The sequence below is a fragment of the Hippoglossus hippoglossus genome, chromosome 1 (genome assembly GCF_009819705.1).
Source record: "Hippoglossus hippoglossus isolate fHipHip1 chromosome 1, fHipHip1.pri, whole genome shotgun sequence".
Taxonomy (NCBI): Eukaryota; Metazoa; Chordata; class Actinopteri; order Pleuronectiformes; family Pleuronectidae; genus Hippoglossus; species Hippoglossus hippoglossus.
In genome coordinates this window covers 6,660,518-6,682,453 of record NC_047151.1, presented here as the reverse complement: position 1 = coordinate 6,682,453, position 21,936 = coordinate 6,660,518, and the positions used below count along the sequence as shown (strand labels likewise).

Here is a 21,936-nt window from a genome sequence, read left to right as displayed (position 1 = left end):
TGTTCACCACAGCGCAAACATTAGTGAATAGATGAACTGATAAACGGGCTGAGAAGCAACTACCGATTACCGATGTGATATAATACAGTCAGAAGTGTTTATAATTACAAACACACACACACACACACACACACACACACGCACACATACACACACACTACACCACACTGAGTGCAACACTTACAGACGTCAGTGTCAAACGATTCTCCTGATTTTAGACTCATATTCTTATTAAAGCATACACTTTCTGTTCCTGCCACTGATTCGCATTATTGTCCTCCAGAGCCCAGTGTGAGGCGGCAGGTTTTTTTCTTCCCTCCCAGTGTGTGAAGTCCGTGTGGATGCGCCGGAGAGGAGCTCTGCGTTCTGAGGGGAGGAGACGAGCCAAGGCAAGTTCGGATCAGATCAAGAAGGAGCTCACCGGTAGAGCGAGACAGACGGCGCCAGGGGAGAGACGCGTGTTTGTTTGTGGCGATTGACATTATTTTTGTTATCGATTAACGAGACAGCGTTTCTCCAGAAAGAGAAAACAAAAGTGCAGGGGATCCCCAAACGACACGGGGGAGACATGCAGCCGGCGGCCAGACGGACTTTGCTGCTTCTTCTAGTGGGTTTGTTAACGCAAGGTAAGGAGGATTTATCCAGAAAGAGTTATTTATCCTTTTTTTCTGATGCTTCTGGAGAAATGTGATATGTATTTTAATCCCTCGGTTCCGGAGGTGTGAGATCTGCGCGTCAGTGTCAGCACAGGCGACATCGAGATTGTGTGATGGTTCAGTATAAGATATTTTACTCGTAAGTTTGTCTGATTCGTTTAGCTGTGAGAAGTCAGCGTAGGAGTTTCTGTCCCGTGCGTAAAAGCCAAAGAAGCGCTTTATCGTCAATAGTCATATACGTCTCTTAACTTTTTTCAGGTTCGTTATTCTGGAAAAGACAAAACCGAAACAAAGTCAAAAGGATTTGACGCCCAACTGTGAATTCCAGCCTCATGATTTCGCTGCTAAAACGTTGTTCACCACGCAAAGAAAATGTAAATTAACAATAATCCGGGACAAAGTCAATGAATTTTGATGAATACAAATTTTGTTTTGAGGCGAGGAAACCAAAACAGATAATAATTTGTTTACAGGATGCGTTTCCCTGCTCGGTGGCGGAGTTACGCGGGGCCTGTGCTTCACTCAGGCAGAAGGCAGATAGGAGGTTTTCAGTCAGGGGGGATTGGCCGCCTGGAGGCAAATGATAAAATACCCTTTTCCGGAAATGTGCGTCCTTGGATAAGTCTGATAACCTAATTTCGTTCTACCCTAATTATTGCATTAATAAAAAGTTGTGTTGGCTTTTCTTTGATGTGTTTATTCTTGCATTTAAATGGGGGGTGTTTTAAGGTTACAAGCTGTGTTCGGAGTGGATCTGAATCAACATTAATAATGTAATATAGGTGAAAAGCAGGAAAGAAAGAGAGCAGGTTAGTCTGTAGATAATTTAAAATAAGATGACCCTGATTGGATGAGGGAGAAAGAGGAGGAGGGAGGAAGGAAGAAAAGAAGGACAGAAGAGAAGGAAGGAAGGAAGAAAACGAGAGAGGGAGGAAAGATGGTAGGACGGAAGGAAGGAATGAAGGAAGGATGAGAATGAGAGAGGGATGAAAGAATGTAGGAAGGAAGGAAGAAAGGAATTGAAGAAAGGATTTATTATTATTGAAATGCACCCAGTGACTTAATCACTGACCGCAGCAGAGACAGGAGCCTGGATGTGACCTGCAGCAACAGTGTGGAGGAGATGCAGGGTAATTACGCTTCGGCATTTCAAAGCATTAACTTAAACATTTGCTCCAAGGGCACAAATAGCAGCTATCTGATTTATGCAAGGTTGCAGATAGGCTCTTTTATGTCTTATCAGACTCCACACACATCCTCATTCCATGCATGACTCTCTCGGCTGGGAGGTGTCTGTTTGTGTGTTTGTGTTTTCTCTCTCTCTCTTTGTCTGTCTTTCCATTTTCAGAGACGTATATGAAACCAAGTTTGTACCTCAACCATTTTTAAATTGTTAGTGAGTTGTGGACCTATTTTTGAGTCATGTCAAATCGGAGCTGTACTTGAGAACACATTTCAAAATTGAAAGAGATTCACACAATCATATAATAATCATATGTACAAACCATAGTGAAATTTACAAACATCTCCGAGCACATTCAGACAATTGATTGTTTTACATGTATCACATCAAAGTACACCTTAAGATTTGAGTGGGCTTACACACACACACACACACACACACACACACACACACACACACACACACACACACACACACATTCATTTTACAAATTCATATCAAGAAAACATGAATAATGATTGTAATGTTCATCCTGGTTATCTTAACCTCATTAACACTTTACATTTATCCAAACACAAATATTAAACAACACTTAAACTTACAGCACAATGCATGCAAGACGTCAAATTCAAGTAAAAGTGTTAGAGCCCTGCTTTGTTCACCTGGACCCCCCCCTGATCTCTGTGCAGAGTAAATGTATCACACCAGCTGAATTTGAGAAGACATTAGGTGATATGACTGCGGTAGCAATCACTTATCCTCCAAAGCAGATTAGAAATATAAAAACAAGCTTAAAAACAATTTTTCGGGGAGTCAACGTTGCATTAACTAATGTGAGCACAGGCTAACACTCACTGGTCAATAATTCGAGGTAGGGTACCATTACACAGCAGACAAATTCAAGTATGCATTTCCCGTTCCGGTGCCATCTCCAGCCCACACAGGTCATAATCCACATAAGAATACATGAACATACAAACTTATGTAGTGTAAACATATTTTGCTACTAGGCCATTTTTAATGTGCTACTACTAATGTGCTATTTTAGCCTGTAGGTATTTCACAATGTTGTCCCTTGTGTTCAGATACAGGCTGCTCTCTTAATTTTAATGCATGACTGATGATCCAGTCAGTGAGCTGTGTTGATGAGGTGTGTGTGTGTGTTTGTGTGCTTGTAGCTGTGAGGTAACCTCGGCTTATATCACAGTAACATTTATAGAGCAGAACACAGAGCCGAGGGGGCGTGGCGAAACATGAACTGAGTCACAGATAAATAAGTCGAGAAGAACCTCGCACTGTGGCATTCGCCTCACAACACTGTCATCATCCACCTGTTTTCCTCAAGACAAAACCTGCTCACCAGATTTCACAGCCTTCACCAGAATTCCTCTACTGTGGGAGCATTTTCTTAATTTCCATGAAAAACTCATTAGTCACTCATCATTGGAGTAATATTTTGGATTTGCATCACAGGATGACTTTTTAATGCTTTTCCTGAAATTTACTTCAACACAACACACAAACTGTCCAAAAAAGACACATCAATGAAGCTTAAATTTCTCTCTCTGGATGGTGCAAGGTGACATTTTACTGAAACCCTGAGAAAAGTATCCAACCATTTCAGGCTTTTATTTATACCCAATCATTACAAAATGTTAATTTCTACACGAGGAAACCATTGAGATATTGGACTATAAAGGCTCAAAGATTCTCTCACATGAATCATATTCAAATTCATGTAACCCACTTTTTAGGGAGAGCGCCTCAAGGGAATAATGTGGAATTTCTATTTGATCTGTTCTTCTTGAAGGTGAAAAAAGTTCATTTACTGTGTGCGTGAAAATGTGTGGGCACACAGATATGGGTGCAGTGTTGTGTGAATGTCACATGGCTTTTAATAGAGTTATATTGGCCCTGTTTTAGAGGATATGTCGGCTGAAAGAAAGAAAAAATAAGACCAATGGCAAATAAAAGAAAAGAATAAAGAACAGAAGTTGTTACAAGGTTTTGATGAAATTTCGTTGTGGTGAGAAAACAAGCATGAAACATGTCTCTCACCTATTCCATTTGCTGGACACACACACACACACACACACACACACACCACACACACACACACACACACACACACACACACACACACACACACCACACACACCACACACACACACACACACACACACACACACACACACACACACACACACACACACAGTACCCTATCGTCTCTGGCTCTTTGCACCTGCCTCTCATTTTCTCAGTCACCAGTCTCTCAGATTCTGTTGCCGTCATCATCTTTCTACCTCAATTGACTGCGATTAATCTCCGTCCTTTCTGCTCACTCTCTCTCTCTCTCTCTGTCTCTTTCCTTCCCCTCTCATGTTTAATCTCCATCATATGCATTCCACTCATTCCAGCTACTGTTAGAAAAGCAGAAGTACCAGCCGAGCGGCTCACAGCAAAGCAATTACTCCTTTATACAGTGTTTACCATGTGAGCATTATACATAAAGATTTAAAAGTGAAGACGCACTTTTTCTTGCACTCGCTCTTTCTTCATCTTCCTCTCTATCTCTCTCAAACACTCCTTTAAAAGCATTTGCATTCTCCAGGGGGAATGAGGGCTAAATGGCTTTTACAGTATCCTCTCAAACAGCCCCATGAAATGGTCTCCTCTTCTCAATCACTCATTATCTGTCCTTCACTCCTCCCCTGCTTCCTCCCCACACCCACTCTCAATCATCTCCCTCAATGACAGTCATCTCCTGAATATTTTTTCACAGGATACAAGATGACCTCCAAGCCTCATATCTGGGTGCATTAAGTATCTCACGGGATCTGCTGCATGTTTGCAGTAACTTGCTTTCTAAGTGAGTTTTGACTGATTCTGCACTTGTACTTGAATAATTGATACTGTGCTTGTGAGTGCATTAAGCGTACATGCTGCTGATGTTACTGTAATCAGGAATCCTCGTCTTTACTCTAACATTAACTTTAGCTGGCTAAAATCTTTTTCAGAAAGTTCTATCAGAGAGGTTATCTCAACCAATAATAAACAATACCTACAGTCTGCAGCCATGCAAGTGCCATTGGCTCAGAGGAGCTAATAGCTTCGAGCTAAATACTAATGTCATCCTGGAAACAGGGCCATTTTTGTACATGAACTGCAAAATATGTCTGCACAATTGGGCCTGGACTTTCACATATGAAGGACGCAGCAGGAGATTCTCCGCTCAGGCATGTTTACAACAACACAGTGTACACAACATCTGCATTAAGGTGATGGGTGGTTCAGCATGCAGGAGGCAGGAAGTAACGTAGAAATGTATCTGCGTAGATCACGTGTTTTGTTTACAGCGCATTGACACAACCGTTTTCCCTTATCACCAAAAGCTCTCTTGACATTTTCGTCTGTGTATGGCACCACTTTTCATCCTTAAAAACTTCATAAACACACCCACTCGCTCACGGTGAATCCTCCGTAGGATCTCCCTCTGTGTTCTCACATGAGCTTATTCGGACATTATCCAGAGTTTTTACTAGGAGGCTGGCAGGAGAAAGATTGTCCGAGGGCTGTCACTCGGACATTTGCATTCTCACACACAGCCGAGTTCAGTGCATGTCTGAAAGCAGATTATGACAGTGCTAAAATTATGATGTTAACCATCTTTAGAGTGTTTGCATGCTAAGCCTAAGTTCAACTAAGGCTGATGGAAATATCATTAGTTTTGCAGGTACTATTGGGAAGAAAAAAAAGATAAAAACCTAGAACCGATGATGGCACTTTAAATAATGTCAAAGGATCATCAAACTTGTTAAGTTCATAAGTTTGTTTACTAGTGGCAAGACGTGAGGACGCAACGTGATTTAGGAATGCATACTTTGACTTAACTATCCAATAGGATGCAAACACCTACAGGTAACATTGAGAGTGACAGCAATTCTAGCATTTCATGGATGTGCTGTTGGAATGGGTGACGCAAGTAGAGGAAGATATACTGGGATGCTGTGGGAGACATCTTCAGACTTGGGGGTGACAATTGCTCATGTTACTCTGTTAGCGTTTGTATATTGTTCCACCTTCTGGTCTCCTTGATGCATCAAGTCTACATTAAAACCTTTTGCATAAGACATCAGCTGCTGCCTGAGTTCTCCTTTCACCAGCTTCCAGAAGACCTCCATCACACAATTTATAAATATATCAGTTGGGATGTGTGCATTACAAAATTAAAACAGGCTGCAATACACAAACTGGTTAGTACATAGGCATTAGTAAATATTTACAGCCAGTAACTGTGAGGTGTAACTGTTGCGTAGTTTACTGAACCAACTACGAAGTTCAAAACTGGAAGATTTAAATTCCATTCACAATAAAAACACAATATACAAAGATAGAAAACTTTTTCACAGAAACCATTACATCACAGTAGGAAAAGCCCTGTTGTAAATAACACAAGTAACTGATTAGGGTCCTGGTTCATGCTGACTCGCACCAACCACCATGACACTTATATATACCAGAGCTAGTGTTGCTGTTGCTTTTATGACCAGTCAACAAATCTGCTGTGTATATGGTCTCTTATCTGGCTGCTTGTGTTTCTTGCTCCAACTTCTTTTAAGCGACGTTGACATGATTTCAGGAAGTAGTGTGGTGAGTTGAAATGAAAACTGCATCGGTCTCATGTTCTACTTTTGCTAGGAAGCTTTTTAATTAATTTTATCTTTGTGAGTTGATTGAAAGCTTCATTCTACCAACTTCCAAGACACATTTCAACACAACTAATCATAAACTGGACTTTTTTAAAACTGGTATATCCACAGGTTAATACAACTAAATGATCTTTGGCTTCAGAAGTAGTGGTAGATTGTTTCTCTCTGCAGTAACCTAGTTACCCGGACATACTAACGTTTGAAGCTTTAATCCGTTCCTCACACTTTTGCACTTGTGCTGCTCCTATAACAGCAACATGTGCATCCCTTCAACATGCATTTGTTGTTCGGAATAAAAGTGGGTGGAACCTGTGGCTCATTTACCATCATAAGTGGTACCATGTCAAATGGATGTATTCTCACATGCAAGTGTGTGTGTGTGTGTGTGTGTGTGTGTGTGTGTGTGTGTGTGTGTGTGTGTGTGTGTGTGTGTGTGTGTGTGTGTGTGTGTGTGTGTGTGTGTGTGTGTGTGCGTGCATGTGTGCATGTGTTTCATTAAAGGCCTGGTTTAGAGCACATCAGCTCTGCCTTTGTAATTACACTAACAAGTAGATGAAGCACCATGTCTGTTCATTTCAGTCCATCCAATTTCTCCACCTTTTCATCTTTTTATAAAAATTACCTTGTTTTCGCTCTTTTTTTCTATTCCATTTTATTTCTCCTGCGTTTAAAAAAATACTGCCGGCAACATTGTGTATTGAAACGGATCAGATGCATAGTGTTTGGTACCACGTTTCATTTAAACTCTATTTAGCATAGCATTAGCACATGCTAGGCAGCTACCAGACAGAGGGCTGTGAAGTCTGGATTCACATAATCTTCTGAGTGACATCTTAAGAAGGCTTTGCTTTCAATCTGTCTCTGCTTCTTCTCCTCTCCTCTCTTCTCCTGTCTTTGTTTTGGTGGGTGTGTGTTTCTTTCTTCACGTCGTTTTCCTCCAGAGGCCTGTCACCAGGAGTTCAGCACCATCTGGGTTTCTGGTGTCACTGTTGTCTGCATGAAGAGGGTTAGCTCCTACCTTTGAGGGAGGGATCTTGATGTAATAGGGTCAGCAATGTTTCATCCTCCTTCTCCAAAGAAGTCCATATTAATTAAGGGATTTTTCGCTCATCTGTCCCAAGCTTAATTTGACTGGTTTTAGTCAAATGAGGATAGAATACAAAAATTAAAAGTTTAGGGGAAAAATAACAAAGGAACGTACTGGAGTCTCAGGTGGCATTTGTTCTTCAAAGTTCTTTTGAATGGTAGACGTCTTTGTCTCACTGTTTCATTTCATTCTTATCCTTATTTTTCTGTTGCTTTAGTTGTTTCATGCTTTGTCCGTTTTTGTATGGCCTCTCCTTCCCTCCATCCCTCCTACACCCCCTTCTCCATCAAACAACTTGAGACCTGCCCGGCAGAGAAGGACGTGGTGTAGATATGTATAGAAGGTGATAGGGAACAAGCATGGTTTCTGTGTGACATCCCTTTTTCAGACATGAACTCTGGAAAATGTCCGGACCCACCATTGAGTGTTCTTTTCACATATGAAGAACACATCAGGAGATAGTCCAGGTCAGATACATCCACATCAAAAGGTAAATGTCCAGAAGGTTCAGGTGAGGCTTGGCCCCTGAGTAGAGCATTCAGGAGGCATGACGTGATGTGTAGATTCCACTCTGGAGTTGAATAGTTAGAACATTTGTGTGATTGACCCCACTTGGCTGTCATTGCTGTCACTTTCTGCATTACCCACATTCAGCAAGCGATGATATGTAATTCGCCAGCAGTTATCATTCGCCTGCATTCATGTTAGTGTGACCGTGCCCTTAAGGTGAAAATACTCCTCATGGCGCTGACCCAGCATTTAGTTCAAAATATGTATTTTAACATATACGAGGCACAAGGGGGAACAGGGACTAATGGCTCATGGCATAACAGAAGTGCGACTTTTAATTAAGCTTGAGTGTAATGTGTTTTGTCCTTTTCTCTATTTGTGTTTTTGTGAACTGGTGTCTGTGTTTGTTACTTGCACTGTCTTGCATTTTTTTTTGTTACCTGCCTTAAGACGACAGATGTAAATTAGCATTCTTGCTACCTCTGCGTATTTACATTTAGTATTTTTTATATTTATGTTCATGTATGAGCATTGTCCCTATCAAATTAACAAATAAATAAAATGAAAAATATTTGCATTATGACATTAACATTTATTATCATTTAATAACTTAGAACACCTCCGTGTTTTTAAATAACATTGAGAATGTGCTACAAAAATAACTTTCAGCGCATCTCCTCCCGTCCTCAGGCTGCAGTCTGCGTCTCCTCTGCAGTGGGTTAAAATAGCTCGTCATACATTGTTCAGGCAGACATGCTCGATTCGTGCCTCAGGCCTTCTCCTTTCCTTCCTGGATAATTAGTAAATAAGGCCCTTAATATCGTGGCTATGTTTATAACACTTAAGCTGCAGTCTAGCCAAGCACGTACCTATATTTAGGTAAATTAATATAAATCATGTTCACATACAGGGTGAATCCCTGCAACTGCCAACTCCTACCTATCTGCATTTACCAGTAGTCAGGAGAAGAGAAGAGGACATGCTTGTCACAGTGATTCATCTCCATTTAGACCTTGCATTTGATTTGAACTCAAATGAGATTCTATTCTATTCTGGATTGTCTTGGATGTGGTAATATACCACCTGCCCATAATGTTACCTTAACAAGCAGACAGTACGGCCTTTTAATGTGATACTCCAACCAATTAATGCAGGCATTCAGGTCAGATACAATGGTTTCTCATTATGACGATCTCTTCTCAAAGCTCAGTCTCCATCAAAGATTTAATCATGGCCTTGAGGCATAATCGACCATGATTATTTGTGAGCTGATAGCCTGAAGCAAACAGCTTCAGGCTATCAGCTCACAAATAAAGGACCGTCTTGGGTTTAAAAGTGATCACAAACACTTGGTGATTATGTTGAATAGCTTCAAAAATACATTGAACAATCCTGAGGAAAGAAATGGGACATTATTATGTCCCCTCTCCCCCTAACCCTTCTCAAAGGGGAGGAGCATCACTCGCTGTGGATGAAATTTGGGCACACTGATAAAAACAAACGGCTCTCAAGTATGACTCGGTTCCCTTGGTTCCTACCAGAGAGCCGTTGAAAAGGGTCGTTCACGAATGTCGCAACATTAGTTAAACATATGTAATTATGAAATTTTACATTGGTGGTGAATGGTGAATAACTGAGCAGGAGAAGGTCAATAGAGCCATCAGTCAGTTTGACCCTAGAAGGCAGGTCAGGAAACAAGACTTCATGACTGAGGTCTCATGGGTAACTGAACTGAAATTAAAATCAAATGAAGTGGTGAGACTGAAAGACATCATGCCACTCAGCTCAGGGTGAAAGGACAGTGTGAGGCATCAGTGTCTCAGATGGAGTGATGAGCTTTTTTCTTTCCTTTTTCTCATATCCCCTGTGAGAGCTGTAATAAGGAAACACATACTTATGATACAGACATATCATTTCAGAACCGACATGGCTACTGTGGCCTTCTGTAAGAAAACATTCTTCAATTCTCTTACTCTAATTAAACCAGAGAAAACACAGAGAAAAACCCTGAAAGTTATCTCATGCCACAGACTTGTTCAAAGTCGACTCTGATGAACTAAGCAAAGAAGCTCTGATCTAAAGAGACCTCTTTATAGATGGTTTTATCAGAAATCATAAAACATTTACTCCACACACTCAAAGGACTTATTGAAGTGACGCTGCGTCAAAATCAAACGAGGATGACGTCTATTTTTCTCCCAGTTTCTCATGTATGTTCTTTGTAGCGTGACTTGAGTTGATTAGAACTGACTTGGACGATGTGGATGACTTGGACAGTTAAACTTCTACTGAATTTCGTTGATTTTTCCTCTGCCCCCTTCAGACTGCTTCTCATCCAAGGCAGAGGACCGGCTGTTCAAGAAACTGTTCAGAAGATACAACCAGTTCATCAGACCAGTGGAGAACGTCTCCGACCCCGTCACTGTGGAGTTTGAGGTTTCCATCTCGCAGCTGGTCAAAGTTGTAAGCTCACACACACACACACACACACACACACACACACACACACACACACACACACACACACACACACACACACACACACACAAACACATCAACTGAAGACAACATTTTCCCACCATGTTTTGACGTAATTTTTCTCATTCTTTTCATTCAGATCTTTACGCCATGTTATAAAATGATCATTGTGTCTCAACAGTATTTGAGATCCTGTGCCGACAGTGAGACGCATTCCCATGAGCGTCTTTATCACATTTCCTACCTTTGAAAACCGAGAAGCTAAAAGATAAGCCGCGGAACGAGACGAGTGAAAGCGAGAAGTGAATGCAGTCTTTATTTAGTCTGCTCTGATTCCTCGATTCTGAAAACGGTGTTATAAGCTGCTGTTTTGCTTTGGCAGTATGAAGTTTAACAGGGCTGGGGGACGGGGTGGGGTAATGTGTGTATGTGTGTGTGGGTTGTGGGTTGTTGCTGCGTATCACCCGGTGAGAAGAGGTTTTCAGCTCCGAATGGAAATCCTCAGATTAAGAGAAAATTGCCTGCAGGAGCCCTTTTCAGACTGGACTGATATGTTGCTCTATCTGCCTGCTCGGCAAGGTGAGATTAATGTAAAGGTGAGTGTGTGCACGTGCTCGTGTGGGTGTGTTCAATGAATGTGTCGCCATGTGTGTGTCTGCGCACACGTTTTCGGCTTGGGCATAGTCTACGTGGACGATGTGCGTCATGTGGAAGCCTGAAAATATCACAGCCCTGCAAATCAAAACTGAATAAGGGTCATGGGGGAAAGGTGGAGAGGGAGGGACATCTGCAACCTCTCCATCTATTATTAACTCGCTCACGGTCGACCTTTTCAGTTAGTTGGCTCCAGCTGTAGAGGACAAAGATTAGAGGAGGAATTCCATTTCTTTAATTTTTATTCCTGTATTTTCTTTCAACGCTCTGCTTTTTAACACAGAATTCTGCAGGCTAACAGGCAAACGCCCTTTCCTCCATGTGTCTCTGCAGGATGAGGTGAATCAGATCATGGAAACAAACTTATGGCTCAGACACGTAAGTAAACACACACCCACTACTTCATTGACCTGACCTCTTCTTCAGGTCTGCAGAGACAGTGGTAGCCTGAGGGCAGGTCATGTGGGTTAACACATATCTATACATACTAAGCAGACATCAATATGGGATGCCACTCTCTGTTTCTCTCTCTCTCTCTCTCTCTCTCTCTCTCTCTCTCTCTCTCTCTCTCTCTCTCTCTCTCTCTGTCTCTCTCTCTCTCTCTCTCTCTCTCTCTCTCTCTCTCTCTCTCCCTGTGAATGTTAGTGCCTGTGTGTGATGTTTGCATTGGTGGGCATGTGCCTTCCTGTGTTTGTGTGTGAATGGCGTCAGTGAAATGTTAAACACAGTAAGAATAAAGGAGAAAGGACAAGTAAACAAGAACACAAGCCCATCTCACAGACACTTGAATACAATCAGCTGCTGATCAATGTTAGCATTATGGTTGGTCACGCTCCGCCTCTCCTCAGACCGATGGCGATGACCTGTAGCCATAACCTTTCCAGTCTTCCAAACTGTCACCTCTCTGATACCTTATGCTCCCCCCCCCCCTTCCTTTTCTCCCATTCTCTCTCTCTATTTGTCCTACTACAAACGTTATAGACACTGCCAGGGTTTAAATCACTGAGTAACTGCACTACATGGAAAGACCTCAGTTGGATACTGATGCGATTCGGCGTTGGAAAAGATCATTCTGTGATCTCTGAGCTTCCCAATTAAAATTCATTGAAAGGCCTGTATAGGCTGATCTCATGTGCTGTTTGTAATGGCTTTGCTGTTTATTTATAACAAGGCATCACTAATGAGAAGCTGTGTCAACACCATGGTCGCTCATCAAGACTTTGAATCGCAGCCAGTGGGTTTTCAATGGAGGATGTTTCAGAGAGCCCCCCCCCCCCCTTGATGACTATAATGCATCTGTTCTGCAGTTACACTGCAGGGGATTTCATCTCTAACACTTTCTAAATGTCTTCACTCTATACTCTTTAAAACCAAGCTCCACTGCTGACTTTTATGTGAGCGTTAAGAGCACTTAATTTTAACTGGTATTAATGTAGAACGACTTCTTCTTTGTAGTTTTTTCTTCTCTTTCTTCTCCATTTTATTGGTCAGCATGAGGGCAGAACTATGTTTAATGGTTTACCAGTTTCTGTTAAACACTAAATGGGTCACAATTATATTGATATCAAATTAAATGTATTTATAGGTTGATTTAATTAATACAAAAATAAGTAAATTGAAATTTATATCTAATAAGCTACATTCGGTTATAAAATATAAATCAAATAAGAAAATTGCAATTAAATCAATAGGCAATGAAATGAAGAAATGAGCAATTCAATATACATATATACATTTAAGTAATTTATTTAGGTTATTTTGCATGTCATATGTGTAATGGGACAATACTATTGAAATAACACATTTACTGACAAAGGGAAATTAACAAAATTTATGGTAAATACGACAAAATATGCATTCTTGTTATCTCAGCCAGTCCTTCGCTAAAAACAGAAATTAATTAATTCACTGTACTAGCTTATTATAATTGGTAAAAAATAAATGTTATTGTCGGAGTTCCCAAAGACAGACCATCCCTTACATCAAATAAATAAGAATAAATTACATATATATTCAAACTTCTTTTTTTTCTAATCTCCCTATGACATTTATATATTCTGTCACTGACTGTGTGAAAGGAGTGTTAAAATTGTTCATCCATTTGTGAGAATAGTTGATTTGTTGATTATTGTTTGTTTATTATGCTGCATTAAAAAGTAAAGTTCAGATCAAGTACATCATCAGGTTTTTAGTGCCTGTTTGCTTCTCTCATTGCTTGAATGTCATGTCACCTAGAGTACATGTATAATTATTTATATTATATATAAAAATAAGCCGCACTCTTTGACCTATCAGGGATTACATCTCCAGCCAATCATGATATAAACTGCCGGGACAGATAAATGGAAAAGCCAGTGTAGCATGAAGTGGTTAATTTAACAGCTCCCCGGTCGTAACAGGATATTAATCAGCCTTGCTAATGAATGAATTCATCTTGAATGACATGCAAATAACCAAGACTAATGGATCTACGGCTCATGAAATGTTACCCGCAGGTATTTTGACAGAACAGCAAGTGAACGCGTTCATCCTTCATCTCTTTCAATGAGCTATTTACTCACATTCTCCTCTTCTCTCTAAGATGCTCCTCATGCATAAGTGACAATAGTGAATGTGTTTTTATTTACTGCTACAGCTGGATTGAGTCTATTCCCATAAGGAACTGCTTTAAAAATACCATTTTGCACATTTGTTTGTGCAAAAGCAATAAAGAAGCTCAGTGAAACTGAAATCCTTATTTGGCTTTACTGTGTTACTGTTGCCTGCAGTATAAACACGTATTTGAAAATGCTCTCAAGAGGGAGTGTGTCTCCAGTGGCTGATACTGTGTGCAGTGTACAATGCCAACACTAAACAGATGGTTGACTCCACGGTACGTTCAAAATACCTTTCTCTTCCTCTCCCTCAGATATGGAATGACTACAAGCTGCGATGGATGCCGGTTGAGTTTGACGGGATTGAGTTCATTAGAGTTCCATCAAACAAGATCTGGAGACCTGATATTGTGCTCTACAACAAGTGAGCATGTCAACATCATCACAGTTATCTTTTTCATTAGCTTCAAACACCATTATTGGAAGTTGAGGCCATGCAAAACATGAATAATGACTGTCAAGAAGAAAGGCCAGAATGAAATAACGGTGCTATCGGGCCTCAAACCCACTTAAAAAGATGTCAGGTTGGACGATTGGGTAAATGTTGTAATTTGTATCCTCCTCACTGTCAACATTGTTTAGCCCCAAGACTTTGCTCTGACCTGAGAGCTGCACCAGTGAATTTTTTTATAGTAACAATAGGTCTGATGTCTACATCTAATGTCGAAGGCATCAGTCGTGGTGATAAAACCAGAGAGAAATGGAAGTGAGCTCTGAGCGCACATTATTCCGCTAAAGCAATGTTTCCCATTAATTATCACGCAGCCTGCCATATTTTAATTTATCAGTTTCATAACTAACGGAAAACAATTTTTACACTTCATAATAACATAAGATGTCTTTAACTTGGTGTTTCGCTCTGTTGCTGCATTGTATAGCTGTGTGCAGCACTATTTGCAGCGTGCTCTCTCTCGTGCTTTACCATCCACGCAGACAGCCAGACCTCATAGTTTAAGCTGCAGTTGTGCATACTAGAATGTGTACCTGCCACCCGGAATCTGTTTAGCATAAGAGCAGCATTTGTGACAACCAGCAAAGTTGCAAAGTTAGCGCAAAGCTGTTTCCTCAGACTTTGATTATGACCAAAAGTGTAGTATTTCAGGAGCAGGTTTATTTTGCTCCTCTGCCTGGAAATTCATTGTTAACCATTTAGTTTCAAATGACCATGGTCAGAAATTCTCATGTGAGTGAATTTGGAAAACAATGACAAACTATTTTTTGTTCTCATATAAGAATCATCAAAATATGACATTAATGTCCAAATGTTTTAAGCACATTTGTACTTTATACCACCGGTTTCAACTCTGCAACAGATTATATTGTAATCACATTTAGATATGATTGTTTTCCAGGTTCAATTTCCACTGTGACCGCTCCACTTGTTTTATTCTCTTAATCTCAATTCACTTAATTGTGGATTCATGTCTCATTTTTCTTACAATACCAATTCATGATGTTAATCAGAACAGTTTTGCATTTGACAATAGCCTAATTCTCTCTTTCCTACCTCTGTAACCTCACCTTTTTATCTCCTCCCCTCTCTTTTGTTCCTCGCTTCCATTTTCTCCCCATATCTCCTCTCATTGTTTAATGTCTCTGCCTTCCTCTAACCTTTGTGTCCTATTCCACACCCGCGTATGCTTCTATCATATCGCCTCATACCTTTAATGGCATGGAAACACTTTACTCACACACTCACACACACTCACACACACGTCATATACAGCGCTGTAGGTGATTTCCTTGTGGCTGATAAGACCAAGGCTCTGTTGAAGTTTGATGGCACCATCACCTGGGTTCCTCCGGCCATTTTCAAATCCTCCTGCCCCATGGACATCACCTATTTTCCCTTTGACTATCAAAACTGCTCCATGAAGTTTGGCTCCTGGACGTATGACAAAGCCAAGATTGACCTGGTACTTATTGGATCCAAGGTCAGTGTCAGCGTGCATGTGTCCATGTGAAATGTATGGCCAATATCATTAAATTATCGATGTGCTTCAGCTTTTCTTTCTTTCCTCCCCTGTATGTATTCATCGTTAATTATTTTAGGTTTTGGTAAATGTGAACTCCACTTATTTTATGCACAGGTTATCTAATAATGGAGCGCTCTACTCAGTCTGTGAACACAGTTGTACATTGTCTCCTGTAGCTCTGGAGGAAGCCTGAGAAAATAACCTGATGGTGAAATGGAGATGTCGTTAGTGTCAAATATAAGAAAATGTGCTACAAACTGGGAACACAGAGTTAAAAGGAAGTGGGATTCATGAGGCAGAGTGAGTTTAATGGAATATGTTAATGAGTTGCATTGTGGGAGGTGTAGGATCCAGCGTTTTGTTTGACTCATACAATGAGTCAAACTAAATCTCAGCATCTCTGGTGACCTGTCCATTCAGAGTGTACTCTTACAGCATAAATGTACAGAAAATGGATGAGTGGAAGGAGGGATATCTCACAGCCTCTGCTGATTTGATTTGAATTGTTTAAAAAAAAAAGTCTATCTCTGGTGAGTGGTTCATTTTTATGAAAATGTCATGCTAAGTCCTGAAAGTGTCCCTTAACCGTGTTCCCTTTTTAAATGCAGCAAAAGAAGACAAAAGAACAATCCAGATAATTGAAATTTGAAAGTAAAATGTAAAACACAACATTCTGTAGTTTAAACATTTTCTTTTTGCAATTACTTAAAGTGGCTCATCAATGATAATCATTTACATTTTTCTTTTCACTTCCTCTGAGATTTTTCTCAGCTGGTAAGAGCTGTAACATGAATACAGGTTTTGGATGCATGAGGACATACAATCCAGGTGAAAATTGGTTTTAAATTGATTTGCACCCTCGTATACAGCCAAAGTACCAAAACAAAAAAAACAACAACACATTGACATGGTCTTTTTAAGAAGTGATACATTGACCCTGGTCCCGTGTTCACATGATCTTTATCCATCCCCTAGGTGAACCTGAAAGACTTCTGGGAGAGCGGCGAGTGGGAAATCATCGATGCTCCGGGCTACAAGCATGATATCAAGTACAACTGCTGCGAGGAGATCTACCCAGACATCACCTACTCCTTTTACATCCGGCGCCTGCCACTCTTCTACACCATCAACCTCATCATCCCCTGCCTCCTCATCTCTTTCCTCACAGTGCTGGTTTTCTATCTCCCGTCCGACTGTGGAGAGAAGGTCACGCTCTGTATCTCCGTCCTGCTCTCCCTCACTGTGTTCCTGCTCGTTATCACCGAGACCATCCCCTCCACGTCGCTGGTCATCCCGCTCATTGGAGAGTACCTGCTCTTCACAATGATCTTCGTCACCCTCAGCATCGTCATCACCGTGTTCGTGTTGAACGTACACTATCGCACGCCGATGACCCACACCATGCCGGGTTGGGTGCGCTCGGTGTTTCTCAAAGTGCTGCCGAGGATTATGCTGATGCGGAGACCGATTGATGAAGCCAGCAAGGCTGGGGGGTTGGACAGCAGTGGGGAGGTAGGAGGAGCTGGAGGGGGAGGAGGAGGCGGAGGAGGGAAGAAGAAGAAGAAGAATTTAATGCAGGTAAGTGGTCCCTAGATGCTGATTAACCTTCATACTTGTTGACCACTTGATCATAGCTCTGACCTAAGACCTACATTTATAGGACTTGTTTAATAAACCATAGAATTCACCTTGAAGTGGTGATAGTAGGCTTTTATCACCTGAAGGTCAACTAATAATACGGAGTAGTGAAAAAGCTCCCACCCCTACGGTGTACGACAACCTTTTCTTTATGCAAGTGAATATTCTCAGACAAAGTCAGTGAGAGGATAGAACCCTCAGAATCCCACAGGATCAAGAGGTTCTCTGCACACGTTAGTGTACGTGTGTCTGTGGCAAAGAGCATAATGCAGAGGCTAAGTGTTGAGTAGATTTATTAATCGATAATATTTAATGAAAAACTGTGAATCAAGGAAATTGCATTTATATTAGCTAAAGACAAAAATGACAAAAAATGTCATTTTTGCAGTAGTTGAGCGAAAGACCAGTTTGGATACATTAAACAATTTCCATCCTTTTCATTAGAGGTTGTTTTTAGGTTAAGTTGTGAACAGTTGTTGAGCTTTGAGCACAGTGGTGGAGTGATATCAGAACGCTGCACAACACCCAAACTACAACAAATACGTTAGAGATTCCTGAACTTAATGAGGTTTTAATGGGCTTTTGAATAGATGCTTGGTTTAAGATCCATGGTTATCACTAGCTCAAGACATTTTCACATCATATTTTATGAAATAGAAAACATCACTTAATACCTCCACTGTTATTTTTTCAAGCTCTTATAAGTGATAAAAACAGATGTTGTTAATAAATGAGACTGCTGAGGTTGACTTTACACATCATCACACGTCATAAACATGAAAACTAATCCTCTGACTTGTCCGCCTTTACAACCTTGTCTTTATTCTTGTTCTCTTAGAATATATTACCACATTTCTAAGGGGTAAGCAGTAGCATGATTTGTGGTGATGACATTAGAAACCAAGTGTTTGTGACCATTTGATAGCTTGTTTGTTAAATCATAAGAAGTCTTCCCTCTCTGTCTATTATTGGGATACATTTTTAGGATGAGCCCTTTAAATTGAGCCATCTCATTTGCAAGGGGTTCTTACACACAAATATACAGAAAACCCCAAACCATATATAAAACACATCTGCAAAAATACACTCACACACAGACAGAATCTCTACCAGGCCTTACCACTCCCACACCCTCTGGTGGAATACTGAAAAGCCTTGGGATTAAGTTACTTGCTTCCTGAAAGTACAGAGCTAGCTAATGCAATACACGTTTTTTCTCTACTAGTAAAATGTATTTATTCAGCTCCACCACACATACAGAAGTATTCAACAAGTTCGTCATGGTGAGCTCTGAGGAGAAAGAGAAAGTTTTCCCTTGTAGAAGTTGTACTGCCATGATCCCACAGGTGTCTCTCAGAGATCCCACACCTCCAACTCCACTGGAAGTGCGAAACTCTTGCCAGTCAGTGTCTACTTTGAGAGGAAGTAGGATGTGAAGCATGATCTGAACTCTGGCTGTGATCTTCAGCAGGTCGGAGGAGGCTCCCTCAACTGTCTGGAGTTTGGGGACAGTAAGCTGTCCTCCGTGGAGGGCTGCACTGGGAAGAAATGCCCTTGCCCATGCAAGCATGGAAACGAGAGCGCAGAGACTCCAGACAAGATGCCGCGTCAGCTGAGTCCGCAGAGCATCAACACGGTGGTGGCCTTTTCTGTGGTTTCACCTGAGATTAAACAGGCCATAGAGAGCGTCAAGTACATCGCTGAGAACATGAGGAGCCGCAACAAGGCCAAAGAGGTGAGTCCTTCCTTTTTTTAACTGATCACTGAATATCAGTGGATAATATGAAAAAAAGATTTTCTATGTAATTTAAGGTTTTTCATTCGGAGCTGCTGTTGTATTGTAAATGTCCTCAAAAATGCACAGACCACAGATTGTATTAAAGATGGACGACATGAAAGCTCACTAAAAGTGAAGCCAAAGTGTCTCAAATGCCCCCTGGTGGCTGCCTGCATTATAGATCATAAACTCTGTCCTCTACATGTTAGCAGAGGGACATGGGCTAAACTAAAAAGTCAAAATACATCTCAAATACATTTTTCTCAAAGATGTTTTTCATCATTTCAAGTATTTCTTATCACACTGATGTATGTTCAAGTGTTCCTTTCTCCGGTAAGTTTGGTTTTAATTAGTTATGGGTGAAATTTCATGACTGACAGCTGACACTGGCTTGTGATTGGTTGTGAAATGGTGGACCTCGATACCACAGCTCCACACCAGTATAACTGCTGCCCAAATTGACGTTAAAAAGCCAGATGGCAGCGTTCGTATTCAGAATATCTTGGTTTAATTTCTGGATAGTGGGAGGAAGTGGAGACATGTTGTCCATCTCTATATACGATCTATAGCGAAGACAAACCCTCAAAGTTTATAACCAAACCTTTACCAGAGCATTATAACAGTATACTGGTGTCTATTAGTATAGTAGTTTTTTTCTGGTAAAGGCACAAATTCAAGTCATTAAAAGACACTCCTACTTCTGTGTTGATTTTAACTTTAGTTTAACTTGATGACCAAATATTATAAACCTCCAAGGTAGACTTAGCACCACCACAAGAGGTGTTATAGCGACTGCTGTGATTGGTGGAGCTCGCTGTTTGTTTACTGCCACAACTGCAAAAATCATGTTGTCTACGATCGGATGGTTTAGTGTTCTGTTATATGTTTACCACAGAGCAGCAATGATTTCACTTTCTAACATGCTGTGGTTTTTTAGAGATGAATAACAGTCACTACAACAATGGATCATTCACAATGGTTTATGGGATGCGTAGTTCCTTCACTCTTAAACTTTGCCTTTTTTTTGTTTTTCCATCATTTTTTGCTCCAAATCAAAACATTTTTAATGGTCACTATTCATCTCGTAGCTGGTCGGCCTGGTTCCAGACATAAAAAAGTTTTATGTCTGGAACCAGACATAAAAGGTTAGTAACCTTAACAGATTTTCTAAAACGTCAATGGAGAAAAGGAAATTGGAAATTTACTTCTGGAACCAGAGTCGTTCTAAAAGTCGGCGGTACACATTGTTCAGACTGTTAATCTGTAAGTGTAATTTGACTATTTTGAGCTTTACCATTTTAATAAATACAGCTGACGAAACTTCAGAGCTAAGCCTCATGGGAGATATGATATTCTTGTTTTTTTTTAATTTGCATAAATCTACAATCGCTCATAGAAAGCAAACAGAAAAGTGTATTCATGCAAAAACCCTGAGCAGCAGTGGCCTGGGAGAGCTGTGCTGTGATTCGGAGAAGCCCTGCAGCAGATGCTCACCTGCTCCATAAATTAACAATAGTGTAAGTTAGAGGCAAAATAATTTAAGATTTGAGTGGAGAGCTCACCCTCCTCTCTCTGTCAGTTATAAATACTGTGGGTGAAATCTCCCAACGGGGAACAGCAGCCTTTGATATGCAAAACTCGCGCCTCAATCAGACTTTGTCTAAACGCCTGTCACTTCTTTTGACGCTGTGGTTTGAATGTGATTATCATAGTAATTTCCTCATGTGTAAATTATGTATTAATTTTCTGCTGGTTAACAAGAAATATTCAACTCTTTCCTCTCCTCTCGTCCTCTTTTTTTTGGTCTTTCCATCCCACGTGTGTAATCCTCACGTCACCCCATTGGCTCCCACAACCTCCCACCTCTTGAGATTCTGAGTCACCTTCCTTCACCTTCTAATAAAGAAATATCCACTGACACTTTCCTCTGTCTTCTCACACTTCCCCCTTTCCTTGCTCACAGGTGGAGGATGACTGGAAGTACGTTGCCATGGTGATTGATAGAATCTTCCTTTGGGTGTTTGTGACCGTCTGCATCTTGGGAACCACAGGCCTCTTCATCCAGCCGCTTTTTGGCTTCTTCTCATAACCGCTGGCCGATCAGGGTCTGCTGCGACCCTGTGTCGACCAATCCTGAACAAGTGACTAACTCTCAGTTCTCAGTTGACGAATCAGAAAACAGAGTTTTCAGTCCCAAAGCATTATTTGATGTGCTGGTTTTGCTTCTTGCCTTTCGCAGAGAGCAGTGACTACAGGAGCAGGGAAGTTGAGGGGCTATGGTTCTTTTTAGGTTTGCAGGCTGGTCAGTAACGGACACAAAGGATTTGTCAAGCCTTAATTTTAATCTTTTTAGGGCTGCTCATTTTATGAAAATAAAATTGCCACAGAAAAAACACAGATTTCTGCTTCTGGATGACCTCCTTAGAAATCAAGGGGATAATATAATTTCTTCCAATAATAAACAAGTTCTTTCATCTTACTTGTCAATTGAAATTAGTTCAAGGAAATATTCTTTATTATAATTAATAATACAATAAATGTTTGATTTGAATGTGGCTTAACTACACCACATTCCATAGAGTAAATTTCATGCGAGCTGGTGGTCACACTCTTT

General features: G+C 40.7%; 1 protein-coding gene across 1 annotated transcript; it reads left to right on the top strand.

Annotated features, from left to right (window-relative positions):
• The first annotated feature begins 249 nt into the window (after nt 1–249).
• chrna6 (cholinergic receptor, nicotinic, alpha 6) lies at nt 250–21,919 on the top strand. Its single transcript, XM_034594744.1, has 8 exons — nt 250–626; nt 10,469–10,608; nt 11,611–11,655; nt 14,186–14,295; nt 15,658–15,865; nt 16,883–17,485; nt 19,014–19,280; nt 21,286–21,919. Exons 1-8 carry the CDS (start codon nt 569–571, stop codon nt 21,409–21,411), a joined length of 1,557 nt encoding a protein of 518 aa, XP_034450635.1. The 5' UTR covers nt 250–568; the 3' UTR covers nt 21,412–21,919.
• Nucleotides 21,920–21,936: the final 17 nt, after the last annotated feature.